At 42.4% G+C, this 20,571-nt stretch overlaps 2 protein-coding genes across 2 annotated transcripts; both read right to left on the reverse strand.

Moving 5' to 3' along the window:
- Window positions 1-5,587: 5,587 nt before the first annotated feature.
- Window positions 5,588-13,404, reverse strand: LOC122761459 (MAP kinase-activated protein kinase 2-like). Its single transcript, XM_044016694.1, has 10 exons — window positions 12,653-13,404; window positions 9,799-9,938; window positions 9,297-9,361; window positions 9,124-9,203; window positions 8,223-8,349; window positions 7,993-8,068; window positions 7,729-7,853; window positions 6,506-6,591; window positions 6,331-6,411; window positions 5,588-5,975 (listed from the first exon to the last, which is right to left on the reverse strand). The coding sequence occupies exons 1-10, from the start codon at window positions 12,917-12,919 to the stop codon at window positions 5,757-5,759; spliced, it is 1,266 nt and encodes a 421-aa protein (XP_043872629.1). The 5' UTR covers window positions 12,920-13,404; the 3' UTR covers window positions 5,588-5,756.
- A 563-nt stretch (window positions 13,405-13,967) lies between these two features.
- Window positions 13,968-20,329, reverse strand: LOC122761460 (urocanate hydratase-like). The gene is made up of 17 exons (XM_044016696.1): window positions 20,214-20,329; window positions 20,010-20,069; window positions 19,789-19,917; window positions 18,845-18,906; window positions 18,688-18,754; window positions 18,391-18,534; window positions 18,216-18,304; window positions 17,220-17,282; window positions 16,939-17,118; window positions 16,744-16,841; window positions 16,567-16,639; window positions 16,289-16,478; window positions 16,083-16,181; window positions 15,891-15,990; window positions 15,561-15,642; window positions 14,517-14,616; window positions 13,968-14,421 (listed from the first exon to the last, which is right to left on the reverse strand). Exons 1-17 carry the CDS (start codon window positions 20,253-20,255, stop codon window positions 14,281-14,283), a joined length of 1,719 nt encoding a protein of 572 aa, XP_043872631.1. The 5' UTR covers window positions 20,256-20,329; the 3' UTR covers window positions 13,968-14,280.
- Window positions 20,330-20,571: the final 242 nt, after the last annotated feature.

The raw sequence follows: 20,571 nt of genomic DNA on the forward strand, positions 1-20,571 counted from the left end.
AAAAGATAGACGTGACAGTAAGGAACAGCTCAGAGGGAGAAGGATGAGAAAATGAATGTGTTTCACAGGGTGTTTTTTCTCCTTTTACTGGTTTCCTTTCTCCTGGTTGACATGCACTCGGTGAGGGTAGGTTCTCTGAATATTCGTGGAGGGAGAGATCAGCAGAAGAGAGCTGTCATTTCTGATATGATTAATCAGAAAAATCTGCAGGTAGTGTTCCTGCAGGAGACGCACAGTGACGACCAAAATGAGACAGACTGGACTCTGTGGTGGAGACCTCACATTTGTCTGTCTCATGGTACTCGTTTGTCTGCTGGCGTCGCTGTGCTGTTCACTGCAGGATCAAATGCAAACATCACCTCTAGTTCAGAGGTAATTCCTGGTAGAGCATTAGCAGTTAGAGCCCAAATTAATGGTGCACCTTTTTGCTTTATTAACATCTATGCTCCAAACCAGGGCCCCTCGAGACTAGTTTTTTTTCAACACCTTAAAACCTTTCTACAACAATGTGATCAAGGGGAGTGTGTTGTTCTGGGAGGTGACTGGAACTGCACCACTGATGCCTCCATGGATCGGACAGGCGGTGAATCTTACCTTCCGTCTGCCACTGCTTTGTCCCAGTTAGTGTGTGAGACAGACATGGTGGATGCCTGGAGGGTTAAACACCCTCTGGACAGGCAGTACACATGGCTCAGGGTGGCGGACGGCAATGTGAGTGCAGCCAGGTTGGACCGTTTCTATGTGTCCAAATCCTACATCAACAGACTATCTAAAGCAAACATCCTTCCAGTTGGTTTTAGCGATCATCATCTAATCACCCTTGAACTCTGCATGTCACCTACAAAAAGATGCAGCTCATATTGGCACTTCAATACCAAATTATTACAAGATCTCAACTTCTGTCAAAAATTTAAATTTTTTTGGGAAATTTGGAGGCAGAGAAAAGGAGAGTTCCAGTCCCTTTCACAATGGTGGGAGGTGGGCAAGGCCCAAATTAGAGTTTTCTGCCAACAGTATTGCAGCCATTCCTCAGCAAATATCAAATCTGTAATTCGGAGACTGGAGGAAGAAATCATAGACCTAGAAAGCAACATAACAGACAGCAACAACACAGACAGGGACAGACTTAAACATAAAAAGCAAGAACTAGGTAACTTCCTCAATGAACGGGCCAAAGGAGCATTACTAAGATCCAGGTTTACTACCATCAAAGACATGGACGCTCCTACATCCTTCTTCTTTGGGTTAGAGAAGTCCGCATCAGGATCCAAACACATGGCCTGTCTGCAGCTTCCTGGTGGCAGAATTACCACAAACCCTGTGGAAATGAAACACCACGCTGTGGACTATTACAGCAAGCTTTTCAATGCGGAGACCTGTTGTGGAGATAGTGTGGATGAGCTACTACAGGGACTTCCTCAGCTCACCACTGAGGACAGGGAGGTTCTGGGCCACAGCATTTCTCTGGTGGAGCTCACCGCGGCCGTACATCAGTTGGCTGCAGGAAAAACTCCTGGTGTAGATGGTCTGCCAGCTGAATTCTACAAACATTTCTGGAGTAGTGTTGGTGTTGACCTGTGGGAGGTCCTGCTCGAGTGCTCCAGGAAGGGGGTGCTGCCTAACTCCTGCAGGATGGCCGTGCTGTCATTGCTGCCAAAAAAAGGCGATTTATCGCTTTTAAAGAACTGGAGACCGGTTGCACTGCTCTGCACAGACTATAAACTATTTTCAAAAATCCTCGCCAACAGACTGAAAACATTTCTGGAATACATCGTACACAAGGACCAAACTTACTGCATACCAGATAGAACAATAATGGACAATATTTTCCTTTTCAGGGACCTCCTACAAATCTGCAAGGACCAAAATATTGATGCCGGTTTTATTTCTTTAGACCAAGAGAAGGCTTTCGACAGGGTAGACCATTCTTTTCTTTTTTCAACGTTAAGGGCTTTTGGTTTTGGTGAGGGTTTTATTTCACACCTCAATTTATTGTACAAGGAGGCTTTTTGCTTGGTAAAGGTGGGAGGTGGGCTCAGCAGTCCAGTTCCAGTGAAAAGAGGCATTAGGCAGGGATGTCCACTCTCAGGACAGCTGTACTCACTAATAATTGAACCCTTTTTAGTTAAATTAAGAGAGAGACTTTCAGGCATAACTCTGCCAGGTCTCTCCAGTCATCCACCACTGGTCATCTCAGCATATGCTGATGATATAAATATATTCATAACGAGTCAGGAAGATGTTAACTCACTACAACAATGCATCTCACTGTATCAAAGGGCCTCGTCAGCCAGAGTGAACTGGGAGAAAAGTGGGGCTCTGCAGGTGGGCCGGTGGACAGGTGGGGGGCTCCCGGTTCTGCCTGGAAGCCTCAGATGGGGCAAAGAAGGCATGAAATTCCTAGGAATCTACCTGGGAACAGAGCGATTTCAGGAGAAGAACTGGGAATGTGTGGTGGAGAGAGTGCAAGCCAGATTAACCAAATGGAAATGGCTGCTACCTCAGCTTTCCTATAGGGGGAGAGTCCTGGTAGTCAATAACTTGGTTGCCTCGATGCTGTGGCATAAATTGATGGTCCTCCCTCCTCCTGGTGGCCTGGTGACCCGGATCCAACGGGAACTAGTGGACTTTTTCTGGTCAGGAAAACACTGGCTGAGGTCCACGATACTGTACCTGCCAATCCATGAGGGGGGACAAGGTTTGGTGGACATTCAAGCCCGGATGACAGCTTTCAGACTTCAAACAGCCCAGAAGCTCCTATACGGTCTTGGAATGGCTTGGCTGGACACTGCATACACACTACTGAAAAGAGCTGGAGAGCTGGGTTATGACAAACATTTGTTCCTGTTGGATCCAGTCTCAAGAGACCTAACTGGACTATCCCCCTTTTATCGCTCCGTACTGGAGGCCTGGCAGGTCTTTAAAATCCACAGGAAACCCACAACAACACCTGGACTGTGGCTTTTTGAAGAACCACTCTTCACAGACACACTAATAAAATCGAAACTGCTGTCATCAAGCACAATTAAATCAAAGCTGAGGGACGCTGGCATTGTCAAACTGGGTCACCTGCTGAAGACACCTGTCCCCAAGCTGTCTGAAAAACTCAAAGTCAGGTCCAGCAGGCTCCTGAAGAGGCTCCTGGAGGAGGTTTGTGCGTCGCTACCCCCTGCCCTCAGAGAGTTCGCTGAAGATAACACCCTGTCCGATCAATGGGATGATGAATGCGAGTACCTATTTCCTCCTCTGCTCGTGTCTCCTGATGTCGGGCAGTTTCAGAACCAACAGAACCTCCTGCTGTCTCTCAACACCCCACAGTCTGGAGATTTCGAGGGTCTTGGAGGGAAAGCGATATACATCATGAGCGCGAAGGTTTTGAACCTTCGCTCACTGGCAGAGGTGCCAGCATCGAGGTGGACACAGGTTTTTGATGTGGACTCATCCCCGAGGGGCTGTTGGTGGTCCCTGTACAAAGCCCCCATTGAAAAACGAACGGGCGACCTCCAGTGGAGGATTGTACACGGGGCCATAGCTACAAACGGGTTTCTGGCTCACTTCGCTCCGAACACAGGTGAGGGCTGTCCATTCTGCCCACAGGTAGAGTCCTTAGAGCATTTATTCACCCAGTGTTCCAGGCTGACGAGGCTTTTTGATCTGCTGCAAACATGGTTTCAAGGTCTAGGGGTAGAGTTTTCACTCTCTCTATTCATCTACGGACTACACTATTCTGCCCGTAAAAAGAAAGTACTTACCTTGGTCAACTACATCTCAGGAACAGCAAAGCTAGCTATTTGGATCAGTCGCAGAAATAAGGTCAGAGGTCAGGGGTCAGAGGATGTAGTCAGAGTCTGTAGCAGCCTCCTATCTGCTCGACTGAGAGTAGAGTTTGGTTTCTACAGCCTGACTGACAATATCCACACATTCAGAGACATTTGGGCAGTGCATGGTGTTCTCTGCTCAGTCACAGATGACTCCTTAGTATTGAATATATGAGTCATTTTTTATTTATTTTTTTTATTTTTATGGGGTAAATTTCCCTCTGCTTAATAGTGTTCTATTGTAATTTGTGTTGAACTTTGAAAATAAATGTTCATTTTAAAAATCAAAAAATCTTTCTCTCTTTCTTTCTTTCTTTCTTTCGTTCTTTCTTTCTTTCTTTCTCTCTTTCTTTCTTTCTCAGTCAGGACAGTCAACCTGGACTGAAACTAAAAAAGCTAAACAGAACTGAGCCATCATTTAGTGGATTTGACACGTGTTTACATCAGGTTGTCCTTCCTCTGTATGGATCTGTGAAAAAATGACTTGCACTTGATCCAGCTTGTTTAAATCAATAAGGCTTAGAGGCATTCGAGGGGGAGTTTGTTCTATTTGAGCACTGCTAGCTGTTTCCTTGTGTTTCCAGTCTTCACAGATGTAAATTGGACCCTCTTAAATGGTGTGATTGTGAATGTGAGTCTGAATGCTTGCTCATCTCTATATGATCTCTGTTTGCCCTGCAAAGTACTGGTGACCTGATCAGGGTGTTCACCACCGTTTACCCTAGCTGGGATTGGCTCCAGCAACCCTCCTGTGGAGGATAAAGGAGCAGTCAATGAATGAATGAATGAACAACGCTCTATTTTCCTCAAGAGAGTCAGAGCACTGTCCCAAAAAAAACTTGTGTCAACAGTTTCACATCAGTTTTTTAAACAGGCACAGTGACTTATCTCAATAAAGCTCTGTGCTGATGAGTCTCACTATAATTCTTTCTTTCTTTACAAGTTGGATAGGAATGCTGAAGTAAAGTCTGTAATTAATCTGGCTAAGATTAACCAGCATTGTGTGATCTTATGTTCATATGTTGTTAAAGATTAGTTTACACAAAAGTATAATAGTGTTTGGAATTAGCATCACTTTGAACATTTGCAAAAGTAGCATCTTATATTTGCACTTTAGTACATCAGTAATAATTTTAATAATATCCTGTATGATAATAACAGTGAGAGCACTAATGAGCACTTTCACAGGTGTGATACTTCATGTACATTTTGTTGCTTTAAGACTTTAGGAATCATTTTTGTGTTTTTTGTGTTCTTTCATCACTGGCTGATGATCTTGTACACATTAAGACATATGTGAGGGCTGTGGATTCAAAGGTTTGGTATTCTATCTAGAATGTATTTTGATTTTCTTTTAATCCAATTATGTAACATTTTAATGACAATGCAGGAACAGTCGTGCAGCCAAAGTGCAATATTCAAATTGACACGGCAAGATTATATGTTTGACTGAACAGCGTTATAAGTATTGAAGGGATTCTCCGGCTCCAAAAAGAAAACTCTGTTTGTTGTCAAACTCCAACAAATGACACATCATCATGATTGTTTGTGTGAAAATGACAATTAAGATGCAAAAGTGATCACTCCTAACGCCACTCAGAATTCTAATATTGGTTAATATTTATATATACTGTATATTGATAATAAAATTTATTTTTTTACCTTATCATGCAACTCTATATCTTCACAGAGGTATTCCAAATTATTCGCTGTGTGACACAAACAGTAAACAGTAAAATGTATTTTCATGTACAAGCGTGACGCAATGCTGTAAAACATAAAAATCACAATTTTATTTCAAATGTTTGAGAAGAACACATCAAAATAAATGACATTCATTAGACTATTAAGTGCAGTGATATAAAAACAGGAGGAAAAGTAAGAAAAACACAATAATCCAGGGGATGTGTAGATGAGATCATTTGCTCACTGTGGCTTTTATGCTACATTTTCAGAAAAAGTCACTTCTCTGTGATTATGACACACCACTCCTCCACCTCCATCTCCGATATCAGCTTGTCCCGTTTGATCGGCTCCTCCAGGCACAGGTCTCTTACGTCTCTTGTTGAGCAGAGGATTGTTGGACGTGTCCAGGTCTTTGATCTTCACCTGGTCATAGTCCACTCTCATGGTGGCCAAGGCGCTGGTCATTTCCTCCTGTTGGACCAAGACAGTTTGTGCTGTAAATCTCATGTTTTACTGACACCTAGTGGTGACATTGGAGTACAGGCCCACATTCAAATGCCACATTATTAGGTACAGAGGAGACCTCATCTATCTGCTTCAAGGTTCTGCATGTTGTGCTGGTCTTCAGCAGTTTCTGCAAACTAACAAGCCCATCTGGTACGACAACCATGCCACGTTCAAAGTCACTTAAATCACATTCCTTCCTCATTCTGATGCTCGGTTTGAACTTCATCGGGTCGTCTTGACCATGTCTACGTGCCTACGTGCATTACGTTGCTGCCATGTGACTGGTTGACTGTACATTCAAATGTTACGATTTTCTCACCTTCACATCATCCCACAGCTCCTTCTCTTCTGTCAAAACACGAGAGGTGTGGAGTGGTGTTGGAGGGACCACCATTGACTGCTGCAGTGAAAAACACAACAGCAGGAGAATACAAGAACACACAGGTAGATAGTAACAGGTTTTTATTCATAAGGATTATTAAGTGTCAACTTACACTAATCCAGGGATGATTCATGAACTGTCCGATGGTCATCCGTTCATTGGGGTCTGTCTTCAGTAACTGAATGATGAGCTGTTTCGCTGCAGAGGACAAAATAATCAGACAGTCTGTAAAATAGTCATTGTTGTCATGTTACTACAGTACATATGAATGTGTAATCCATTCTTTCACGATGTCCTGTCTGTCTAATGCCATATTAAAGCTGTCGGGTGTAGCTTTTAATTATTAACAGATGTCTGTTACATTCAAGCTGTTTCCAAAGATAACACACAACACAATGCTGACTAAGTATATCAACTCTCTCTCTCTCTCTCGCTGTTTCTCAGTATAGCAGAGTTTGGAATCTTGTGATGTATGGTGACTTTCCCTCGCTGTGCACAGGATGTCATTTGTAATATGTCAAGGCGGAGGAAGGCAAAGCAGACGTACAGCAACGTATCGCTCTAGAAGAACAGAGGCGGCCACAACAATTTTGAGAAGTGGATTCTACTGCTGAAAAAAAACCCTGCTCATTCAACAGCTTGACAGGATAAACACTTGTTGCCTCCACCCGCCCCGGCACTGCCTGGGTTATTTACACAAATGCTCCCCCTCAGTCAGGTCTGATAGTGTTGTTTAACAAAGCCTGAATTCAGATGAAGGACGCAGTATACAAATAATGTTACACAGTTTGTGTTCATGAAGACCAAACAGAGGCAGAATAATAACATCACCAAAATAAAAATCATTACACATCAACATTACACACTGCAGCTTTAAATGAGAGGTAACTGTGCATGTCTTTTTGGCTGTAAGACATTGTGTACCCATGACGACTGCTCTAAGACAGCAGGGGAAGCTTAGCTTCCTCTAAAATGTGGTCAAATATGTGCTGTGTTTACATTTCAATACTAAACGTGTGCTAGAACGCGATTATGTGTCACTAATTCATTCAGAATCAGCTGTGATTTTTGAAGCTGCTAGTTTTTTTATTGACAGACACGACTACAGGGACGTCTGTAGACAAATAGCTGGTCATTGTGTGTTATTTGCTTGGCGATATAGGCCATTTTCATTTTGTACGTTGTAAACTGTAATTAAAAATGATAGCATTTCAGTTTTCATATTGTTCATTTGCAGAATGTATGCATAAATAACTGGCCCTGAAATGAGCTTCCCCTGTTCCAAAGACCAGCAACCACCACTGTTGTGTACATATTTTGTATACATGGTCTGACCTTCGTCAGAAACTTCAGCCCACTCAGGGTTGGGGAACTCGTATTGGCCCATCCTGATCCTCTGCTTCATGCCGGGGGAGATGGCCTGACCTGTGTTTGAGTAGAATGGAGGAAACCCACACAGACTGGACAACAGAAGAGGAAACAGCAGAGTCACTGTGGTGTCTTCTTCACCAACTTAAACAACGTCAATAGTCAGGTATATCTTGTCGCTACAAATATTTCATGAAGTTGAAAGAGGTAAGAGACACACATGATACTCACAGAATGTACATGATTACGCCCAAAGACCACATGTCACATGATTTGTCATATTTCTCTGGCCCAAGCACTTCTGGGGCTGAATGTACAAGCACACACAACAATGATATGGAGATTTGAAAGACAAGACAAACATGGACAATGTGAAAGTGACAAATTTATCCTGTATTTACACATTGTGTAACTTCTAGTTTTACCACAACTCCTACAGTCATATGACAGGAAACACTGACCAACATAATATGGAGTATAACAGGGAGTTTGGAGGGAGTTGTGTAGGATTGTCTCCTTCGCAAAGCCAAAGTCAGTCAGCTTCAATGTGGCGTTACTCTCCTTGGTGGTGTAGAGCAGGTTTTCAGGCTGTTGAGAGAATGAAAGATAATAAATATGAATATATATAGTATATATGTATACATGTGTAATATACTTGAATGTGCTATACGTATGAAATGTATTCCATAAAAAGACCAAAAAGACCAAAAAAATGAAGATGTTCATCATGGCAGAGAAAACTGCTGTTGAAGGAAGTGAGGAAAAGGAAATGACTGTCTGACCAAGCGAGAGGTGACACACAAGTAAACCACGCATTGGCATTTTCCAAATGCAGAGACGTGAAAAACACAGAAGCATGCAAAACGGATGCTGACCGGCATGGACATGGTTCCATGGCTTGTGTTCTCTCGTAACAACAAATGCACATGGCCAGGGTAAAGTGGTACACAAGGGATCTATGGATGGATGTTTACGGCAGCGTCGTACAAATATGTACTCCGGAACTGTGATCCATAGAGAAGAACATGAAGGAAAGGAAATATATTAAAAAGAAATACTTGCTTCAACGATAATGGTGGATTTTTTTCACAAAATAAATCTTCCTAAGTGGGCCACAAAATGCTGAACATTACCAACCTAAAAAACCTCACTACCCCACTCAAAAATGTCTCAACCAGAGGAGAAGAAACATGAGGGTCTACAGTGGAGATGCACAAAAATATAGACAGCTGTGCAACACTGGGTTTAAGCTCCTGCACTCCAGGAATGCAGATTCTAAGGGTTGTTGTACATATTTTACATATACCACTAGACATTTTTAGTACATTTTCCAAGAGGACTTATCCTGGGCAGCAGCAGTACCTTCACATCTCTGTGAGCAATGTCCATGTGGTGCAGGTACTCGATGGCCGTGCCGATGTCATGCATGATCTCCGATGCCTCTGGTGGACAAACAGGGAATAGGTGTATGAGTATAAATATGCACAGCATAGACTGACAGTATATTTAGTTGCAAAATGCAAACCCCAGCTCACCTCGCTCAGTGAAGGCCTGGTCTCCTCTCGCTTGGATGCGATTGAAGAGCTCCCCTCCTTCCATACTGAGAAATCATTAACAAAAAGATCGGAACTGGGTCAGTGGGGGTCATTGTGCCTAATTATTTAATGTTCTGGTATGTCCAGTCTTCTGAGGCACAGCACGCTCAGATGATTCAAGCATTGGTGGAGGATTAGAGCTGAACACAGGGTTTATCTCAGGCTACATATCAAAAACACAGGATGCAGAAGACATGAAGATGTCACCAGGTGAAAACTGATTCACAAATCACATCTTTTCAAAGTGCAGTTTATTCTGTGGCTACAGGATAAATTAATACATTTGAAAACCGATGTCAACTGTATATGTGCTACCTCATATGTGCTACCTCATTCAGTCACAATTTGAGAAGATTAGGATCATATGTCCAGTATAGTCTAGCATTTTCCTTCATGGACTCTAAATAAAGCACAAATAAAAAAAAGTGCAGATGATGCTCACCACTCCATTACAATGAGGAGGCATTTCTTCCCGTTGTGCATGTTTTCAAACAGGTTAAGTATCCGGACGATGTGAGGACCACCAGATACTCGCGAGTGCAGCTCAATCTCCCGTCTGGCTTTCGGAGTATCGTAAAGAATCTGCACCAAATACAGTCACACATGAGCACAAGTGTTAAAGATATGGTTCTGATTTAAATAAACATACTTTGGGTTGAGTTCACTGTCTCTGTACAGCACTGTTAATATTCACTATTAAAGGTCCAGTGTGTAACATTCATGAGGACATAAAGTGGCAGTAATTGAATTAAACGGTCCATAAATGTGTATAATAGTATAAATAGCTTAAAATAAGCCTTTTACTTCAGGAGTGGCGTTTTAACGTCATTTCGCTCTGCCGTGTTTCTACAACAACCTCAACACGTGCATCTACAGAAGCCTCATCAGCACACCAACAACCAGAAACGTGTGTAGACAATGGCGTCCTCTCTGGTATGCAAAGGCCACCCACCGTTTTTTTCCCCAATGTGATTTGGAAAAGGAGGAATGAACAGAGGAGTCCTCCATTTATCTGCAGTCTCACCAGCTCTCACACACTGGATGTTAAAAGTCACGAAACTAGAATGTAATTCCCACTGACAGAGCATTCAGCAACATATACGGACACTAATACTGCAGACGTTTCACCGACATTGGAGTAGGATGACACGGAGTCCCAACTCTAACCCTAGTGGATTTAAAAATTCCTCCTCGAGCACTGGAGGCTCGTTACATACGTGACTGAGTGTTATGTAACATGAAGTTTGAATTCTGGAATATTACGTCACAGTTCTGGAATGCTGAGTTGTGTAAGGTTAGAATTCTACAATGTTACCGCCACTGACAGACAGACTGACCCACTGTGTGTGCAGCTCAGCACGTTCACTAAAAACGACAGTGTTTAGGTTCAGGTTTCCATCGTATGATAGAATCACAGAGACAAACTGGAAATATTCCTGCAAATAGAACTTTAAAGGACAGACTGCAACAAACAGAGGACTGTAGTGATCAGCCCTCTGTTTCCCAAGCATGTCAGGGAACCATGGTGGCCTTTGCATGCCAGAAAACAACATAACAAACAACAAGCGCGTTGAGTTGTGCTTCACGTCCACTGTCCTGCCGTTAGAGCACACCCTTAACCTGAAGTGCGTGTAAAAAGTTTATTCTAAGGCCACAAATAAACAAAGCAATTAAAAAAATACTTACGAGTACAACTGGACATACTTTCTGAAAATATAATGACCTGGATGACTGATGTCTCTGTGCTACATGATCAGATAAAAAACCCTCCTAAAAACGTGTGACACACTGGACATTTAAATGACGCCTTGCAGGAGGAAGGATCTCTTTTCTGCACAGTATAAGACACAAAGAAAGTGGGGCCCACGAAACACAAAGATTTAAATAATTAATAGCATTTCTCTTTCTTCCCAGTGACAGCAGCCTTCAGAGGACATTTGATCATGGAGGGGAAGGAAACACACACATAGCATACATAGTGAGGACACTCAGAGACATAATGCCTTCCCTAGGCCCTTATCCTAACCTTAACCATCACAACTAAATGCCTAACCCTAACCTAAACCCAATTTTAGCCCTAACCCTAAAACCAAGGCTTAACTCTGAAAACAATCCTTTGAAGGGATGGCAGAACACAAGGATTAGCCAAAATGTCCTCACTTTCCCAAAATGTCCTCACATTTTAGGATTAAACACACCGCTATCCTATTGAGGATTCTGCATTGACTTTCGTTCATTTGGACAGCCTAACCTAACCTGACCCCCTAAACTATACCAGAACCAGTTCCTCAGAAAGGAGATTCTGCCTCATTAGGATCAGGTTGTTTTTCCACAACCCTTACCCTCAAACCAAGTCTTAAAGGTGTCATTTCTAAGGAATGTCTAATAATAAGTTCTAAAATGACCATGATGTGTCATCAGAGATTAAGAAAACATGTGAACTTCACATCACTGGTTACACTAGTGCAGCTAGTATATTCAGTGTAGATTTGGTGTTTTAGTGACCAAATAGGGTCATGTTCAGAAAAATAAAACAGACGATGGGCCAGTTATGTGTGTGTATGCGTGTCCTTTTCTGAGGGTGACATGAGGAGCTGGAACCAATCATTCAATCATTCACCTGTTACACAACAGTTCCCGTTCTCTATCTCTCCTCTATCTTCTTCTCTTCTTTCTCTCCTCTCTCCTACCCCAACTGGTCGAGACAAATGTTGTTTGTTGGTTATTTTATGTATTTATTTTTGTTTGTTTCTATTGTGTTTTATTGTATGGCTGTTACTTTTACTTTGATGTCTTTTAACTTATTTTAGATGGATTGAATTGCCTCATGTGAGCTTTAACTTTTTTGACTTAGTGTGTACAGCACTTTGCTCCACTCTGGTTGTTTTAAAGTGCTAAATTACACATACAGTTGGACTGGAAGTGACCAAAAAGAGTTTCTTTTTTCTGTCCACTGCTGCCAAATGCTTGCTCATTGACCTTACCATGTAAATTGCTATGAGATAATGTTTGTTATCGCTATACAAATCAAATTGAATTGAACTCAATCTCTGTATAAGTAAGTATAAACAAGGCTACCACGTTTGGAAATGAGATTGCAGTAACCAATTCAAACGCCAGAGGTCGCTGTTTTACACGTTTACATGTATCACCTTTAACCCTCAAAAAGCTCGCAGAAGTTGTGAGGACCTGCTAAAAATGTCCTCTCAGTGTCCTCACAGCTTTGAATTTCAATTAAAAAAGTGTCCTAACAGACCAATAAAGACACATCTCCACACACGCACACATACACACACCTTGAGAGCACATTTCTCTCCGCTCATCTTGCAGTAACATTCGAGCACTTTGCCATTGATCCCCAGGCCGAGAACCTGAGCTGTGATTTTGTAGTCATCTGTCACAGCATTTCTTCTAAAATCCAGCGAGGAATAAGCGGGTGGCAGCAGGTCCTGGTCCTCACTGCAGCCCAGGCTGTGGGGGTCACTGTGGTGCGCGGTTCCGTGCTGCGCAGTAACAGGATTCGCCGTCTGCTCCTCCTGCTTATGATCCTGGTCATGAAGCATTCTCCTCTCTTTTTTCAACCCCAAGAAAAACTGTCGTCAGTGAAGCAGAGCAAATGTCTCCATGTCTCAGCTACAGAAAAATGTCCAGTGTCATCTTAGTCCATCCTCGAGGACTTTGGCACACCCCGACAGAACATCTCGACCCACTTTGAACACTGGGAGAAAAAAAGGGGGGAATGAATCTGGAGTAAAGGGAAAAGGGCGGAGGTCTGGAGTCGTTGTATTAGATAACAGAAGTGAACACAGGATTCAAGTTTAACGATATAAACTAAGCGGTTCGGTGGAAACACAAAAGCAGAAGATACGTGGACCAGCCTGCTCCTCACCACCGTTATCTGTTTCTTCCTGCAGGCTACAACAGTCTCTCGACTCCCCCTTACGTCAGAGTGAAGCGGCTCAAATTCATTCTCCAATCAGTCAGAGACGCCGATTCTGTTTGTCTTAAAGGAACAAACCACGCGTAAAGACGCGCCGCACTGTATCCGGCGCATGGAGCGCGGGGCGTAAGAAAGGGGAGCAAACTCCGTAAAATAGAGTGCCTTTCTAGGAAAAGCAAGGCACTGTGAAAAAGTAGGAGGGCTTTGAAACATGCAACTTTTTTCATTACGTAAAAGAAATTGATTCAACTGTGTAACGTTCACATACTGTCTTCTTTGGTTCCTTGGGTGAGTAATATGTCACACTGCTTCTGTAAATATGGATCAAAGTAAATCATGAACCAGGAGCAGAAAAATTGAATAATAATAATAATAGGGTCCAGTTTTATTTAACATAATTCGTTTTCTGACCTCCATCAGCCTTATGAAGCAAACAAACCTCTCAGATCATCAGGTGCTGGTCTTCTTGTTGCTGCCACAGTCAGAACAAAGAGAGGAGAAGCAGCCTCTTGTTTTTGTGAACAGCACGTCTATCTCCACTGTAGCAATGGTATATTGACGTAATGTTATGAAATTGTCTGAGTAATCACCCTGTGATTGCTCGGAAATGTACGGTTTTGTTCAGCAAAGATCTGCTCATTCATCAAAGTGGGAAATAAAAGCATATTTAGTTTAGTGAGTATGTCTGTAGATCTAGACACAAATGCCTCATTTATTGAAGGACACATGTTTTATACAGGCTTCAATTTTGATTTTAGCACAAAAAAAACAGATTATGTGCATATCAAATTCCTAAAGTGGACTATAAACACGACTTTGCATTCTGTGAATTAACTGCAAACAACTTGTGTAACATAATTTATATTATTTTGCAGGGTTACAGTAAGTTGTGTTGTCTCTGCAGCTGATGACGTGATGAAAGCCGCAGGTTTCCTTTGCTGTGTGGCTGCAGATAGCTGTAATTGGTTGATGACAGATGAGTTGTTAGCCCTGCAGAGCACGGTCCAGCACAGCATCATCCTGCACAGGGAAGGGCATGGTGACACGCAGTTGCCTGTTCTCCTCCATGGTGTGCTGGATGGTCTCGTAGGCGTTTGTGTTACCAGACCAGCAGCGGCGAGCCACCTGGAGAACGAAGACTCACACCAGTCAGCAATCAAGTCATGACCGAACCTGGAACCGTCAATGCTTTTCTCTCCCCCCCTCTCACTCCCTCTCACCCCGTTGGAGACGTCCCAGTTGAGCATGAGCTTAGCGCGCTTTGCTGCCTCCTCTGAGCCATCCAGCAGCAAGCCAAAGCCTCCGTTCATTACCTCTCCCCTAAAGGGGTGAAGTAAATGTTTTGTATTGGATAAAGTGAGAATGGAGTGACATTGGGTAGCTTGATTAAAGGTCCAGTGTATAAGAATTACTGGGATCTAATGGTGAGACACTGCAGATAATTACAATGAATGACTTCTCACTCATCCCTGCCTTTCCCAGGTGTGTCGGGGTACTCTGGTGGCACTGGCCTACCAAACAGAATGTCATTCTTTTTCATTCATCTTTAGCTTCAAAACGCACAAAATGCACAATCTGACTGGTTTGTCCATTTGGGCCGCAGTTAAATCGGCAGCCTCCAGAAATCAAGGCCCTTGCCTACAGCACATTTTAGTCTAATCCCACCCTTCCTGCTCGCCCTTGCACCTTGGAACTACGTAACGAGGGGTAAAGCTTGACAAAATAAAAAAGCCATTTCCAAGTGTGATGATATTGCTATAATGGACTACAGGCATTGTTAAGCACTTGGCTGCAGAAAAGGTCTTTGATACAATATTAGTGGACCAGTTTATGGTACGTACAAAAACTGCAGACAAATTGTATAGCTACACTAACCACAGCATGCTAACCAGTGTTATGACAGACCATATTAATAACCTTGGATTTGGTTTAATCTGGGAAAAATCTCATAACCTGATGTTTGAATGCACTCCTAAACCTTTTAATTCACCCTGCCCCTAAATGTGAACATGCAAAATGTGATTGTGGTAACGACAAGGGATTAAAATGGGATTGAGCCATAAAAGCCTTATTCTTTGGCAACAAAAACCTAAGATTTCTATTCAATTTTAAAGTGATTATACACTTATACAAATACTTTTGGTTGGTATATTTAACTTGTGCCAATAAACCGTCCTCTATGTTACACACTGGACCTTACATTGACGAAAAACGAGGAACATTTAATACACGTTTCCGTTAACTGAATACTAAGCGAGCCTTACCAGCCAACACCACCTCCGTTATGCAGCGCAACCCATGTGGCGCCCCTGAATGCATCACCAACAAAGTTCTGGACTGCCATGTCTAAAAGAAACACAGCATGAGCTTCATGCTCAAATGAAGAGAGCCTGACAAGCCGGGAAAGGGTCAAAAGTCTGACTTACAGCTATACTGCATGTCCTTGTAAGGGAAATGGGTAAATATTTTGTAGCTTTACTGATGGCACAACATGCATCCTTTCAAACTCACATTCATAGGCTTTAACCTGCATCTTTAGCTTTCAATGACTTTGGGACGTTCTTGCATACAGATGTATAGTGACGTGCACGTACCTGCACAGAAGGCAGAGCCATCATACACATTAGAGGTTTCTCTAAAGGGGCTGTCTGTGCCACTAACGTCATGATGGTCCCTGCTAATAACCACAGGAGCCTGAGTGACAGAAAGAAAAAAGAAACTGAGCCACTGAGGGTCCAGATATTAAACAATCACTACATACACAGCCAGACAAAGCAGCCACTTACTGAAACTCTTCCATCAGCGACAGCCTGGTTGATCGCCAAAGCAATGCAGACTCTTCCTCTCTGGTCAGAATAAAGGATTCTGGCTTGGGATCCCACGACCTGAATAAAAACCCAGAGGGAAACCATCACTTGTAGCTGCAGCTCAACCTGTGTGTTTGGCATAGAGAGGGAGAATTCAGGTGTGAATGTCGCAGGACGTTAAAGACCATTTTGTGCTTCCCAGCCTCTCTGATCCAGTGGATGTTATCATTGTACTGCTGCCGGATACGATCGGACACGTTGGCGCCTATTTCCTCCAGCACCGTAGCAGCGATGTCATCTGTCACGGCAAGATCTCGTGCATCACCAGATGTGCACACCCAGCGAAATGGGCCAAAGCCCAAAGAGAAAATGTCCCTGTGGTAAAGACAGACAGTAGAGTCGGCTCACTGTCATCCTGAACAGGATCAATGCTGAATTGAATGTGCTGAAGGAAATGTCTCACCCCATAATATGTTGTACATAAGAAGGATATCGAAACTCTGTTGCTCCTCCGCCAACTTTTTCTACCTCTGCTCCTGCAAAGATCAATAAACACAGCTCTCACCACTGCGCTCTCATTGACCCAATGATAATAATAATAATAATAAAGACAATTTCTGTGTGTGCATTAATTATTCACCAGCTCTCTGGGCCTCCAGGAGAAATGCGTTGCCATAGTCCCAGAAGAACAAACCAGCGTCAGTAAGCTTATTGATGGCCTTTATTTGTCTCCTGAGGCTGTGAGAGTATGTGCAGAGTATGGAATGTCGCTCATTTGTATACATAGCAGAAAATATCCCTGAGATATTTATTATTCTTAGTTCATTAGATTAACCTTTCTTGGACCATCGTACGGAAACGGTTAGGATCAGTCGTCATGAGTTGGTTTGCCTGGCGAAAGGCAAGCTGGACTGGGTAGTAGCCGCCATTGAACGGGTTGTGAAGGGAGGTTTGGTCTGAACCCAGATCCACCAGGAGCTGCCCGGTTCTCTCATACTCCAGCAGCAGCCGCTCCCTGGACACAAATGCAACAGCGAATATAGAATGAAATGGTGTCTTCTTTCAGATCCACGTGGTATGTTGGTGGCAGACAGTTTTAATCTCTCTCTCACTCACCACAGGTCTACTATGTTGCCATGGTAACCCAGACTGAGGGCTGTTTTGGAGCTCTTTGCCTCTCTGTAAAATAATAGAAAAAGTGTCAGATTCATAAATCTATCTACATGCAGAACATATGATGAGAATGCTTTTCATTCCACATTTATTTGACAGCTACACATACAAAGATTCTCAAATCCACCCCTCAAGGTTCTCAATACCACTGACCACGGGTGTCCAAACTTTAGATATTGTGAAGATTTCTGGGTGCCAATGGTCACTTCAGACCTATTTATTTTTTAACAGTAACATTTACATACAAATGCACTGTTAAAAATATAAAAAATTCATTTTCATTGACACAGTTATCATTTTTAAACGGATGTAAAGGAGTGACAAAATGAAAAAGTTAAATAACATAATATGAGATGAGAACATATATCAGGTAGGTTTCCAACCCAGGACTCCGGTTTCAAATCGGTGTCCATGTCCCTCCCTGGCAATGATAATACATTATAAAACCAAAGCTGTGGGTCGTACAAAATCTCACGAGGGCCACGATTGGCCTGTGGGCTGGACTTTGGACATGCGTGCCATACACAGTATTTACTAAAAAGTAGACATACTTTTTGAAGCCTCAAGATTCAGGATTTTGGGCACCTGTACGATACCAATGCTTTATTGTCTCTTTTCCTCTAAATATGAACATACCTTACAGAATAGACATAATTGACCACATGTGTGACTGAAGAAACTAAAACTAGTGATTGAGACCATTAATGATTCAGTAAAAAGTTTAATGACATTATAGATCAAGAGAATATTAAAGGTTTTTTTTCCTATAGACTTCCATGCAAACTCAGTTCTTTTTGCAACCAGCAGAGTCGCCCCCTGGTGGCTAACTGTTCCTTCTGAGCTACACTTTTCAAACTGGAAGACCATGTCTGTTTTATATATGCTCAATACCAGCACAATTGATGAAGTTCAAAAGGAAAGTATCAGACGTTGGATAACCTGATTCGCTGAATGCAGTGCTCTATGTTGCTGGTGACCTCCATCAGCCAGCCCTGCTCGTGTCGTTTTCTAAGAGGAGCCTCGTCCACCTACATGTAGAAGAAGAGTGATTCAGTCACATGGACAGGACTTCCACCATTCACTTCCTCCGCAGTCAGCATTAACAGGAAATGACCTCTGCAATCACACCAATGCAGCCAGCAATGACGGCAGCTTTGGCCTGAGCTCCACTCATGCCGCCGAGGCCAGAGGTGACGAAAACACGACCCCTCAAGTCATCGGAGCCCAGGTACCTGCGGCCGGCATTCAGCACAGTCAGCTGCACAGACACACCACAGGGAAACACATGAAGAGAATTAAAGGCACTATACACCAGACTGCTTTCATTTAACACCACAGTGATTCATTCTTTCTTTCTTTTTCATGTTAAATCAGGTTATAATTATGTCATACTTCTTTTAATTTCACAAACCATCGTGCCATGAACAATCCCCTGAGGTCCAATATAGCAGTAGCTGCCTGCAGTCATTTGACCATACCTGAAAGTGCACATCAAACAGTTTTCATCATTTTTATACATAACCATTAGAAACAGCACTGACAGATAAAAGAGCCCTTTTCAAACTTACATAGTTACACCGAGGGCAAACATCTTTTCATACTGATCTCTGGAAGAGTAGTTTGGAATAACCTGAGTGGAGCAAAAGACAATTAGCAAACCTTTCATGGATCAATTCAACTCAATTCAATTCAGTTTTATTTATATAGTCCAACATCACAAACACAATTTGCCTCTAAGGGCTTAACAGCAGTGTTATAATGTAACAAAGTACAAATACTGTACTTAAGTACAAAATTCATGTATGTGTACTTTACTGTTATTTATATTTCTAGCAACATTTTACTTCATTGTTACTCATTACTACCAAATAAAATCAGAAGAAGAGTTGGTTATGGTCTGTATTTATAGAGCGCTTTTCTAGTCTTGATGGGTTGCTTTAAACTATAGTTTTGCCATTCAGCCATTCACACATACTGTATTTCATACTCATTCACACACTGCAACATGGGGTTAAGTGTCTTGCTCAAGGACACATATAGACTAGCACTTTAAGGGTTAGTTAATTAGTATATACTTGTATTATTTGAGTCCGATGTATTGTGTGCATTTAAATGTTCTGTATTTATAAAGCACTTTTCTAGTACTGATGGTCACTCATTCACACCCAGTCACTCACACTTTCATACAGCTCACCTATGCATAGTGCATTTCTATTATTAATGCAGTGATAAGAATAAATAGTTTTGCAGAATATTGAGAGATACACCTTGCCAAAGCGTGAATTAATGATGGCAGCAAATGCTGTGATGGTAGTCTTCAGACATAAACATTGCATGTGGTGAAATAAAGACAGTGGATTCAACTGACATGAAGCAGCGCATGTGTCAAGCACATCCACTGCCCTTGCTTCATAATAAAGCAGCTGCTGTAGTGAATTCTGTGTAGGATATGATATCATAGCCTCTGTATCATGATGAGTATTATATATATAGTAAATATCCTGGTGTTTACCATGCCGTTAGTGATGATGGCACGAGGCGAGGAAGGCAGGCTGGGGAACAGGCCCATAGGATGACCACTGTACATGACCAGAGTTTGCTCCTCGGTCATCTCACTCAGGTAATGCATCACCAGGCGGAACTGCACCCAAACAAACACAGATAAATATAATATCATGTGGATAAAGCTGCAAAACCAATTAACAAAAAACCCCCAGTAAATTCAGGGTTTACCTGGGCCCAGTTACTGAACACCTGCCCATTACCTCCGTATGTGACGAGCTCCTGAGGAAACTGAAAAACAGAGAAAAACATTAAAGTGAGGATTTCACTTCAAGGTTCATTGTTATTATTATTATTATTATTATTATTATTATTATTATCGTTATTATTATCATTATTATTAAGTGCTGCTTTGTTAGGTAAACATAAGCTCACCTGAGCAACTGCTGGGTCCAGGTTGTTCATAATCATTAACATGATAGAGGCTGCTTGGCGTGTGCGGCATGGGTACTGATCGATGGGGAGAGCTCTGAGGAGACAGAGAGGAGGAGGTCACATGATGACTGTGGTTGAGCAAAGAAACTAAACAGTGGCATCGCAAGAGGAAATGCTCTGGTAATATGACATGTAACATGATCTGGACACAAGGATTCACTATGTGTGTGTGTGTGTGAGAGAGAGAGAGACAGGGTTCTTTTTTGCCATTACAGCTGAACAGTATGGAGAAATACCTAATTGGGACTTTTTTGACTGATATTGTGATTGTGATTTTATTTGTTGTGGTTGATGATGT

The sequence above is a fragment of the Solea senegalensis genome, unplaced genomic scaffold, assembly GCF_019176455.1.
Source record: "Solea senegalensis isolate Sse05_10M unplaced genomic scaffold, IFAPA_SoseM_1 scf7180000014721, whole genome shotgun sequence".
NCBI classification, from domain to species: domain Eukaryota; kingdom Metazoa; phylum Chordata; class Actinopteri; order Pleuronectiformes; family Soleidae; genus Solea; species Solea senegalensis.